Source organism: Leopardus geoffroyi, chromosome A3 (assembly GCF_018350155.1).
Source record: "Leopardus geoffroyi isolate Oge1 chromosome A3, O.geoffroyi_Oge1_pat1.0, whole genome shotgun sequence".
Lineage (NCBI taxonomy): Eukaryota > Metazoa > Chordata > Mammalia > Carnivora > Felidae > Leopardus > Leopardus geoffroyi.
Genome location: NC_059336.1, coordinates 47,539,426 through 47,551,216, shown reverse-complemented (window position 1 = coordinate 47,551,216; position 11,791 = coordinate 47,539,426). Strand labels below are relative to the sequence as shown.

Here is an 11,791-nt window from a genome sequence, read left to right as displayed (position 1 = left end):
AGTCGCTCAGTGGGTTCATTAACCCTCTCACTATAAATTGGTAAAACCATTTGCATAGTTCAGCACAAAAGGTGCTGCCCTCAGTTGTATCTGGTTCAAAGCTATGCAGGCCTAAATTACCTGGGTAGAGGGAAGGAGTGGCTTCCCTACACGGACTGTCCTTCCTTGCTGGCCTTCTAGCCTGACACTCACCCAGCCCTTCCATTTTCAGTGCTCAGCTCTGTGCCTGCCACCTCGCCCCTGTCTTCTGACACCATTACCCATCACTCTGGACAGGTAGGCCAGATAACCACTATTTCCTATTTGTTCTTTACCTTTAATGTGGGGGGCACAGGATTGGATCCTCATGGCCCAGCCTGTTTTCAGAACCAAGAAAAGAAGTCCACATCAAACACCTGTAATACACAACCCCTGCAATCTGGGCTCGCTGGGGTGTTGGTGGCTGGCCCTGGACAGATGATAACCTGAACCCAGAAGCTGGAGGAAAAATAAAAAGCAAGTGTATGGTTTTGAGGCGTCTAATTCTTATAAAACAGCCCTTCGAGAAAACAGAGACCCTCCCTGAAGTAAATTCCATGTGTCCCATTATTGATTCCTTTATTCCCCTCTCTCCTCCCGCCTCAACCTCAACCTCCTGCCCTGTTTGTTTTAGTTACGAAATGCTGTGGGCACCTCGGTTGCGACTGCAAAGTAACCTTGAAACACGGCGTCCTGAATGTCAGAGACAAATAGCAGTCACCCAACCGTCGACTGAAGTTGGCGGGGCTGCGTGCGCCCTGCGCTAGGCGATCCGACAGTGCTCTTGCCCGCCAGCCGCCCCTCTGTCTGTCGCCGGAGGCTGGGCTCCGAAGAGGCAAAAGCCCAGGCGGCCGGACCAGGCGCACCCCGCGCGCCTTCCGGAGCCGCTCCAAGTCTTAACTGTAACAGGGAGGGGCCTCCCAGGAGCAGCGGCAGGCGAGTTCAAGGTGTGTACACAGTTTTTCTAAATACGACAGCGCTTTGCAAATTGGCTCTGTCACCGTCTTGTCGTTTTGACAGGGAATGGAACACTGAGAGCGAAGAAACCCGAGATGAGTAAATGCGGCATTTCTAAGGCTCTGCAGAGGGGCAATGGGGCGCTGAGGCCCGGCGCGCCCTTCGATAAGGCGCAACAGGAGCCGGGCTCTATGGGACCCGGCGGGGGTCAGAGCGCTGGGCCGCTCCGGGGTGGCTTCCTCCCAGGTCCCTCCTCCCACGGGCACTCCCCAAGGGCTCGGGGGGAAAAGGGGGCTGGAGTAGAGAGTCTGTGCGCCCACTCGCCCGCTCGCCTAGCCCTGTACCGGTGCGGGGCGCGGCTGCAGTGGGGCGGGCGCCGGGCGCCGAGGGGCAGGTGCCGGCGCCGGCGGAGTCTCCCTCTCACCTAGGTGTGAGCTGATTATTCAAATGGGCTGCCCCGGGTCTGGGGATTGGAGGCCCGCGCCGGCGCGCCGCGCTATATCACCAGCCGCCCACGTCACTGCGGCACTTGTCCGCTCCGCGGTCCACACCTCCTCCTCCTCCTCCTCCTCCTCCTCCTCCTCCTCCTCCTCCTCCTCCTCCTCCACCTCCTCCTCTTCCTCCTCTCTTCCTCCTCCTCCCTCTCTCCACCCCCCCCCCCCCACTCGCCCCCGCGCCTCGCGCTTCCCGCCGCCTCTGGGCAGCTCGGCACTGCCAACCTCGGCCTCCGCCCGGCAGCCCGCGAGCGCGGCGGCGGCGGGCGGCAGGCGCTCCCTGCAGCGGGGCTCCGGTCCGGGCCTCCTCCCATCCTCGGCCCCCTCCTCCTGAGGCTTACCCCTCCCGCCCATTCCAACTACCGCCTCCGGCCGGCCAAGGAAAAGAGAGGGAGTGGAGCCGGAGAGAGGGAGCGCGAGAGAGGGAGGGAGGGGACGGTGCCTTGGCTTTTTTTTTTTTTTTTTAAAGAGGGTGGGGGTGGGGGGTGATTGCTGATCGTTTGTTGTGGCTGTTAAATTTTAAACTGCCATGCACTCGGCTTCCAGTATGCTGGGAGCGGTGAAGATGGAAGGGCACGAGCCGTCTGACTGGAGCAGCTACTATGCCGAGCCCGAGGTAGGCACTCGCCTTTTCCAGGGGGAAGTGGGGTGGCGGAGTTCGCTCAGTTCACCAACCTCAGGACAGCTTCCTTTGCCGGCACCCGCCCCCCACCCCCAGCCGCTCTGGGCAGCCGCCTTTTCCACCCTCCTTCGACTCAAATGGGTCTCTTTTTTATACGACACACTGTTAGCCTTGAGATAATATTAACTTTGTGATCAAATATTGACTTGCGGCGCCTCCAAATCCTCTTCGTGGCCGAGCCACGCACTATCCTAACAGAGTTATGTTTGGCAGCGCGCGGCTGGGGAGGGGTGGGAGGTCGGCCGGCGAGGGGGTGGGGAGCTGAAGAGGAGAAGGTTGGTAGGAATTGGGGGTTGAAGTAGAGGCAGATTCAAAGACTAGTGACAAAGAGAACGAAAGTTTGTGGCTGCAAAGCTTAGCCGCGTGTACTTCAGTTCTCGGTCTCCTCCCTGTCCCTCCACTCAGTGCCTCCAGCTGGCCCCAAACTCTGCGCAGGCACTGGGTTTCGGTTCCCCTGAGGCCAAGGATGGGATCCCGGGATGAACCCTGGGACAAACTCCGCTTGAGGCCGCTGGGGCGTTCTAGGCTGTGACCCACAGGTTGTTCGCTAGGGTCGGAGGTGGCGTCCGAGACAGCGGCGCCGGTTCGGTATGCTGGCTGGAGAGTTGGGGAGAGGAGATGCATTTGGGGAGCTTGGGCTAGGGGTGCCCCAGGGGACCCTTGTTTTAGAATCTGAGCGAGGCGTAGAAGGGCTAGGATCCCGCCACACGCAAACAGCAGCAGCCTGCCCGCCACCTTCTCGAGGGCGATCCCGGCGCGCTCCGAGTGAAACGCACTGGGTGTTTGGGGCCGGGACCGGGCAAGGGAAGGACTCCCCAGATGCCTCCCCGGAGGCGGGGGCCTGGGCTGGCCCGGTGGGTGGGAGGTCAGGGCAAACTCAAGCCGCGGTGCTAACGCTGTGCGCCTCCCTCCTCGGGCTGTGTCCGCAGGGCTACTCCTCGGTGAGCAACATGAACGCCGGCCTGGGGATGAACGGCATGAACACGTACATGAGCATGTCCGCCGCCATGGGCAGCGGCTCGGGCAACATGAGTGCCGGCTCCATGAACATGTCGTCGTACGTGGGCGCGGGCATGAGCCCGTCCCTGGCCGGTATGTCCCCCGGGGCGGGCGCCATGGCTAGCATGGGCGGCTCGGCCGGGGCGGCCGGCGTGGCGGGCATGGGGCCGCACCTGAGTCCCAGTCTGAGCCCGCTCGGGGGGCAGGCGGCCGGAGCCATGGGCGGCCTGACCCCTTACGCCAACATGAACTCCATGAGCCCCATGTACGGGCAGGCGGGCCTGAGCCGCGCGCGCGACCCCAAGACGTACCGGCGCAGCTACACGCACGCCAAGCCGCCCTACTCATACATCTCGCTCATCACCATGGCCATCCAGCAGAGCCCCAACAAGATGCTGACGCTGAGCGAGATCTACCAGTGGATCATGGACCTTTTCCCCTTCTACCGGCAGAACCAGCAGCGCTGGCAGAACTCTATCCGCCACTCGCTGTCCTTCAACGACTGCTTCCTCAAGGTGCCCCGCTCGCCCGACAAGCCCGGCAAGGGCTCCTTCTGGACCCTCCACCCCGACTCGGGCAACATGTTCGAAAACGGCTGCTACCTGCGCCGCCAGAAGCGCTTCAAGTGCGAGAAGCAGCTGGCCTTGAAGGAAGCCGCAGGCGCCACAGGAGGCGGCAAGAAGGCGGCCTCCGGGGCCCAGACCTCGCAGGGTCAGCTCGGGGAGGCCGCCGGGCCGGCCTCCGAGACTCCGGCGGGCACCGAGTCGCCCCACTCGAGCGCCTCCCCGTGCCAGGAGCACAAGCGAGGGGCCTTGGGGGAGCTGAAGGGGACGCCGGCTGCGGCCCTGAGCCCCCCGGAACCGGCGCCCTCGCCCGGGCAGCAGCAGCAGGCGGCGGCCCACCTGCTGGGCCCTCCCCATCACCCAGGCCTGCCGCCCGAAGCCCATCTAAAGCCGGAGCACCACTACGCCTTCAACCACCCCTTCTCCATCAACAACCTCATGTCCTCGGAGCAGCAGCACCACCACAGCCACCATCACCACCAGCCGCACAAAATGGACCTCAAAGCCTACGAACAGGTGATGCACTACCCTGGCTACGGTTCCCCTATGCCGGGTAGCCTGGCCATGGGTCCGGTCACGAACAAAGCGGGCCTGGATGCCTCGCCCCTGGCCGCAGACACCTCCTACTACCAGGGGGTGTACTCCAGGCCCATAATGAACTCTTCTTAAGAAGAAGGCTGCAGCCGGCTAGCCGGGGACAAGGACAAGAGAGAGAGAAAGTGGGGAGAATTTGAGGAAGGGGTGTTGGAGAGAGCCAAGGGAGAAGAAATCCATTACTCCCCATCCCGAGGACAGCAGTCTCCCCTCACCTTCCCTCCCAAACATCTCTTCCCTCCCAAACAGATGGGCCACACTGATACCTATTATTCTATATAAGGAGGGAAGGCAAAATGATAAAGAGTCAAAAAAGAGGGGGAAAAAAGAGAAAGAAAAGTGAAAAGAGCCTCCGGTTTCCACTACTGTGTAGACACCTGCTTCTTTAAGCATTTGCAAGTTCTGATTTTTTGTTGTTGTTGTTGTCTTTATTCCTCCATTGCTGCTGTTGCAGGGAAGTCTTACTTGATTAAAAAACAAACAAAAAAAAAAAAAACAAAAACAAAAAAAAATCCCACAAACTTTTGTGAGTGACTCAGTGTAAAACCATGTAGTTTTAACAAGAAGCAAAGTTGTATTATTGTTCAAAAAGAAAAAAAAAATGATGTAAGGGTCTGTTGTAAATGACCAAGAAAAAAAATGCATTCCCATTCTTGACACGGTGAAATCCAGGTCTCGGGTCTGATTAATTTATGGTTTCTGCGTGTTTTATTTATGGCTTATAAATGTGTGTTCTGGCTGGAAGGGCCAGAGTTCCACAAATCTATATTAAAGTGTTATTGCCAGTTTTACCCTTTGAATCTTCAAAAAATTTATTTCCCTTTGCCTGACTTAAAAATTAAACAGGTCCAGAAATTATTTAAAAATAGGGGGAAAGAGATCCTGACTGGTTGCAGGTTTTATTTTATTTCGGTGAAGGGAGGGGCCATGGTGGTTGCTGTTTTAACAACATTTTATTATTAAAACTTTCAGACATGCTGAAAAGTTGGACAGACAGAAAACACACACGTACCCATTGCCCAGATCCTATTGTCTCGCTGTACTGGTTATATCACATACCTGTTCAGCTATCTACACCTCGATTGGTCCATTCAGATTATTTTTTCTAAATGCATTTCAGAGGAGATCAGGCACTGTCAGGGTGTTATGGCCATAGACCTAGACGCATTTCAAAGTAAATTTCAGACATCAGTGCACTTACCCCTAAACACTTCAGCAAGCACATCAGGAAATAGAACTCAATATTGTTTATGATTAGTTTTGGAATTTTGAGTTTATCTTTACACACAATGAAACACAAAGATCTCAGGTGGACCATTCCCTGTGTTTGATGCAGCTGTATCTTTAAACTCAGGACAAAACTACATATCTTAATTTCCCATCAAGGCCTTGTGAAGATGCAATGCTGATGTCTGTTCGGCCCCAGCGAGCTGACTTCTCTGGGGAGAGGCCGAGATTTTACATGTTTTTACTGTATTTCCAATCTTAGGCCTCCCTTCAAGTCAGTGAACCCAGATTGGATTTGCAAATTCCTGGCTCAGCTCTTTCAACTCTGTGTCTCTAGCACCCCTTTTACCCTCCTATGGAATTGGAACTGCCTGGATCCTACGGCCTCAAGCTTCTGTCTACACACCAGGACCCTATCCCACCTTCTTCTTCACTTAGGTGTTCTGCATGGCCTGGGTAGACTTAGCTGTAGCATGAGAGCAGTGAGGCCTCTGGGACCACCCCTTCTGGCACCTCATCTGGAGAAACAGACTTTCTCCTGATATTGGTGTTTATAGGAATCTCTCCGGATAATGGTCCAAATCTCCCTTTTAAAATAAGGTATTTTGGGGGATGACCCTCAGGTAAGGGGGGGGGGGGAGGATATCTTGCGCCGCTTGTCAAATGATCCTGGCCAGTGGTGAGATCCCAGGGTTTGCAGATGTGCTTACCCCTCCTTCCTTCCCAAAAAACCCACGCCTTTGGACAGCATCCAGTTAGCCCAACATGGCAAGCCAGGATTACAGAGCCAAGGGGATGAAGAGGTGTTTTGTGAGCCTTAAAAGAAAATCCAAAAGTATAAAGAAAGGCCCAGAATAAATTCCTACAAATCTTGCTGTATCTCCCCACAGATGGCCCTAAACAGGCAGCCAACCCAAGTGGAAACCCCACAGGCAAAACGCGGCCTGGGGGGCTCAAAGGGGACCCGGCTTTGGCTTTGCCTGGGGCATGTGCCGGCCTACAAGCTGGCCAAGCGAATGCAGGATCCAGTGTCCCCTGAAGACTTAGGGACATACCAGGCACAGCTAGCTTACGGTGGGTGGGTGGGTGCGTGATTACTCTCCGCTGGCTTCTGAAGTAGGGACTTTTGGTCTCAAAGTTTTACAGCCCAGGGCCCTGTTTTCAGGGACCAATTTTTTGGTCTTGTTGACCATCCAAACGTGGAATGTCCCAGGTTCTCCCCAACCCTGAGGTCCCCCCCCCCCACCACCTCCCTTCGCCCTCTGCCACCTTGCAGGGTCTCTGTTCCCTCAAACTCTGGCCTTCCCACGCGCTTGAGGTGGGTTTGCCCTCCCCTTGCATCCCCCCCCCCCCCGTCTCCAAATCCCTTTTTAACATGCCACATTGTCCCGAGGAACACAAGGAAGAGAAATTGGGGCGGGGTGGGGGGGGGGATCCGGAGGCCGCAGCCAGCAATCAGGCCCGTCTCTCCCCCTGGCAAGGACACACACGTCGTGAGCTCGGCCTGAAATGTGTTTCATTATCACATAAAAGGCTCCCGTGGCGAAGGAGCTCAGAGGCAGGGCCGGGGGCCGAGTGGGGGACAATGGAGGCTGAAAGCGCTGCCCTAACCTGCTATGTTTCGTATCGCACGCCCATTGTGCGAGGGTCGTTTTAAACTACTTAGCGCTCCCCCCTCCACTGATCCCGGCCGATAAGATATAGTTCTGTCCCAATACATAAAAAGGATGTCGGGGAGCGGGCGCTTTCGGAGGCTTTTCTGCGCTACTTGGGTCTTTCACACACACCCCCACCCCGCTTCAGACCCCTCCCCCAGCCGGGCTCCAGGCTCGCTAGCTCACACAGTGTCCTCCGCCCGCTTTCCCCAACTCTAAGTATAGTAGGGTGCGGCGTTTCTTTTTGCCTCCCTCTCTTTTTCTTCCTTTTCCCTGCGCCATCCGCGCGCCGGTTTAAGCAACCGTGATCTGTGAATAAACAAAGTCAGTAAACAACCGAAAAAAACATTCTAGATCCGAATTCCAGGAGGGTAAACTTTCCATGCCACGTCACACTTCAGCAAATTTGCACAGATATTATATTGCCTCCCCCTCCTTTATTATTCTTTTTTTTTTTTTTTTTTTTTTGCTAGGATCCCATTGTACTTAACTGAATTTTATAACGCTGATCGATATCTTGGTAAAATATTCATTTTTAAACTAGCGGGCAGTGAAATCTTTGCTTTGTGTGCTAAAGTCAACAGTCGCTCGGTTTGAGCTCAAATAAATGCGGAGATGCCTCGGCTCAGAGCAGTCGGCCACCTCCCTTCGAGCGCTGGACGCTCCGCCGCCCGCCAGCCCGCCGCACCACAGGTAGGGAGCGCGCCCACTCGGGGGCCGCGCCCGGGTCCCCTGGGCAGCGTCCGCCCCCCATTCCCCTCCGCGCGCCTCCCCTCCCCCAGCCAGCCCCTTTCCTTTCCAAGGTCCCCGACGCTAGAGGTTGGGGGTGGGGAGGTAGAGAATGAGAAGCTAAGTCGGTGAAGACCCTGGAATTTGGAAGGTGGCCTATTTGTGCGGGGATTTCTGAGAATACACGGTGTGGGTGGACGACGGGGCGAAGAGCTGCAAACAGACTCAATCTGGGCTCTGAGCACATAGAGTTGGGTTGGGGCCCCGAAGCTACGGGAAGCCGCTACAGGCTCCTGCAGCCCGTCCGGGGTTAGGATTCGATCCGACGGACGCGCGTTTCCCAAGGACAATGAGGGGGTAGGGGATAGGGGAACGCCCTTGGTCCCAGAGTCAGGGGTGGAGGCAGCGGAAAATGGCATGCTGGTATCCCGTGGCTGTCTCGGCAGAGGCCCGAGAGTGGCGAAGCCCTCCCCGCCTTCCCCGGCGCGCAGGGGTTCTAGTCTGGTCTAGGCGTTTCCCTAGAAGCCCACAGACCGGGCAGCATTGGGGTCAACGCCTCGAGGCAGCAGGATTGGGACAGGGCCTTCCCCGAGAAAAGAGTATATTTTCGTTCTCGCTGCAAGAAGCGGCGGGTGCCCTTTACGCACAGAAGCGCACGGCTGCAGACAGTTTCGGGAGCCTCGGGGGTTACAAGCAGGGCCCAGCGGGGGAAGGGTGGAGAGAGAAACGCGCCACCGGGCAATTAATCCTCATTCTCCCAGAGGCTGGCCCCGGGTAGGGGCGCGCTGCGGTGCGGGAGGAGAGGAGTTTGGAGGACCACACAGAACCAATTGCATCTTTCTCCCGCCTGTGGGAAGGCACCAGCTTGGAAAACTAGAAGTTCCAAAGCTGCCAGTTGTAACTGCAGGATCGTCGGGTATCGAGGCCAGGGTATGGGGTACTGAGAAGGCGTGTTTCTTCTGGGATCTTCCAGGTGTCCCCTGAAATTAGCATTCCCCTGGAGGTGTTTACTTTAAAGGGCTAGACATCCCGCCTTGTTTGAAGCCTGCGCAGACTTCTAGGTATTTCACCAGGCGGGGAGACAAGCGCTCTTTCCGTCCTCCCCGCGGTCACCAGATCCCGGGACCCAAGGGGCAGAAATCGGAATCGATCCCTGTAACTGGCAGGGTCAGTTATGTGGGCACCTCTGTGTGGGGACCATGCCCCCCTCCCCGCCTTCCCTGGCGTCCGGGACCGCGCACCTTTGTCCGCGCACCGGAGGCCGCTTGGGGAGCTCACCCGCCGCCCTCCAAGCCGCGGTTCCGGCTGGCGGCTAGTTATCTTCCCTAAACAAGATGGAACGCCTGCAGGACACACGGCTAGGCTAATCGTTTTTAAATAATTAATGCCTCCCCGTTCCGCTGGTAATGCGCGGCCTCGAATCCGTCAATTACTTGTCATTAGACGAGTGTCGCCCCACGGCCTTCCCTCGGGCCTTTGATGGCGCCCGGTCACCCAGCCCAGCCCACTCACGGCCGAATGAAAAAGTGCGCGGCCTTGAAGAGCCGGGTGCGGAGTAGCCGCGGCCCTCGATTCAGTGCGAGTTTTGAAAGAAAGACCTTAGTTGAAGAGATGTAATCTTCCAAATGGCCAATTTAAACGCCTGATCTTTATCGCCTGCCTTCTCCCGGCTTTATAAAGAAAAGCCGGTCCTCAGTGTTTTTGGGGCCTTTTAATGTGGGGGTGGGGCGAGGAGAAGCGAAAGATGAGGCTTAATAGGGCACGGGGCAGGTGTTTGCTCAAGAAGGTTCCTGGAGGCACCTCGGGGTAACTAGTTTTCTAGCGCATCCTTCTAAGCATCAGGGGCCTGGACCAAGTACTGGCTGCCGGCTTTGAAGGCCCGTGCGCCGGGACAAGTCTTCTGGAATGTATAAACCAGAACCGTCTGGAGAAAGCGTCAGGACCTTTTCAGGCAGTGCATCTTCACCCTGCAAGAGGTAATAGGACCCCCCACCCACCATGGGCCTGACATCACAGAACAGTGGGTGCCGGTTGATGCCCACGGACTTGTAGGTACCAAGTCCTGCCGCCCAGAAGACGCGACCAACACACACGACTTAGAGGCACCATCCCAAATTTGCTGTCCCTGTCGTAGCACAAGAGCTTGATTTCAGACCCCAAATGCCTTTGCTGGGTCAGGGACACTGTGGAGACCGGCCTTCGCCACAGCACCATGGCCAGCCAAGGGGTGGTGGAATGAAATTAAAAACGAAAACAGAAGAGAAAATTTCCCCAAAGTTTGCTACTGATTTCATTACGTTTCTGCTGCTCCCTATCCCCCCCATCAAAGGTGTTTTTTGTTTGTTTGTTTGTTTTTGTTTTTGTTTTACAGTAAATAAATTGTCAAGGTTTCAGAACCTTACATGCCTCCTTGGAGCAAAAACCATGTGCTGTATCTGCACCACTCTCAGCTTTACAGATCACAAGTTTCTCATAACCTCAACTCCCAGGAATGGTTTGCCTCTAAGAAGAGAATAGAAGACATGAGGGGTGGAGGGGGAAGAAATCATGAGGAGAGTGGCAGAAACTTTTTAAACATATAGAGAAATGGAGAAAGGGTAATTGGAACGTGCCTGTGTGCCTGGTTGCCCCCAGAGGACCCTGGGCTGTGCTTTAGGCCTTTGACTTCAGACCTACAGCCTTTCTAGGGCATTCCACAAAGATTGGAATTTTTTGAAAAATTCCTTTTTGATGAGATTCACCGGATATGGGCAGGATGTTGCAGGCACCTCCAGAGACAAGCAAACACAAATTACATGGAATAGATATATGTCCCCACTGGAGCTCAGCAGGGTCCCCACCTCCAGGCAAGCTTGGTTTCTTCTCCCTTTGACAAAACTCCCAGGGAGTGCCCTACCCCGGAGCTCTCCAGGGGTTGCCTCGGAAGCCTAAATCCTAGGGCATCTTCCCCATTCTGTTCACAGCCTTCCTGCCCACTCTCTTATCCTTTTTCTCCTTTCTTCTTTAAAACAATCATGTGTGTCCCCCCTTGCCCCCTCCCGCCATTGTATTTGTTGATGACCTAACACGCTCACACCAAAAGCCACACACAGAAAACCAACAACGTGGGATGGGAGGAGAGACCAATTATGATTGAGGCTAACAAGCGGGGAACACCCAAGTTGAGGCCGGCTGTCTCCTGGGAGACTGATGGAGGCTTATTTTACAAGCTGTCATTCCGTCCTGGTCCCTATTGCCAGATTGGAGGTGATTCCTATTCTCCCCTCCCCCTCAGCCCCTGCACCCTTGGGGCTTATTCCAGATTCTTTGTATATCCTCTGCAGAAGCGGCCCCCCAAGTCCCTCTCCTGCACAGGTGGAAAGAGCAGCACATCCTCACAACAGCATGCCTATTTTTCACATCAGTGATTATTCCTGAGATTTCTGAGCTCATTGCCAGCAAGATGTGGACTGGTCAGATGTCACTGTCACACATGCCCCGTCCTCCTCACCAGGTTCCCATTAAAAGGCATTGACTACTTACCCTTTACACTCTTCCCCTCCTCCTGCCTCTTCCTCTTTTGCCCCTCCTACTCCTTCTTTTTCTATCCCCCCTCCCACCACCACCAAAGAAGGAGGGATATTTTACTGTCAGATAACACAACTGATAGCTGGGAATGCTAAAAGAAGCAATACAAATTAAGTTGCTTTCATTCATCCAAAACTAGAGGTCTCACATTCTCATTAGAGTAACTGCCTGGGGTTTACTCCTCTCTTGAAGCTAATTAGAGGCAGTAATATTCCCTCTGATGTCAGGACATCATTCGAGCAACATCATATTTATTTAACTTTAACATATCAAATTAACTGAGAGGGAAATTTTCAGCATCACCGA

The 11,791-nt window shown here is 55.2% G+C and overlaps 1 protein-coding gene across 2 annotated transcripts; it reads left to right on the top strand.

The window, feature by feature from the left end:
- Window positions 1-732: 732 nt before the first annotated feature.
- On the top strand, window positions 733-5,098 carry FOXA2 (forkhead box A2). 2 transcript variants are annotated; one of them, XM_045445482.1, is made up of 3 exons: window positions 733-965; window positions 2,016-2,085; window positions 3,081-5,098. In XM_045445482.1, the coding sequence occupies exons 2-3, from the start codon at window positions 2,017-2,019 to the stop codon at window positions 4,380-4,382; spliced, it is 1,371 nt and encodes a 456-aa protein (XP_045301438.1). In that variant the 5' UTR covers window positions 733-965; window position 2,016; the 3' UTR covers window positions 4,383-5,098. The 2 variants fall into 2 exon arrangements, with proteins under 2 accessions (XP_045301438.1, XP_045301437.1); XM_045445481.1 differs by lacking the exon at window positions 733-965 and having other exon boundaries at window positions 1,647-2,085.
- The last annotated feature ends 6,693 nt before the right edge of the window (window positions 5,099-11,791 follow it).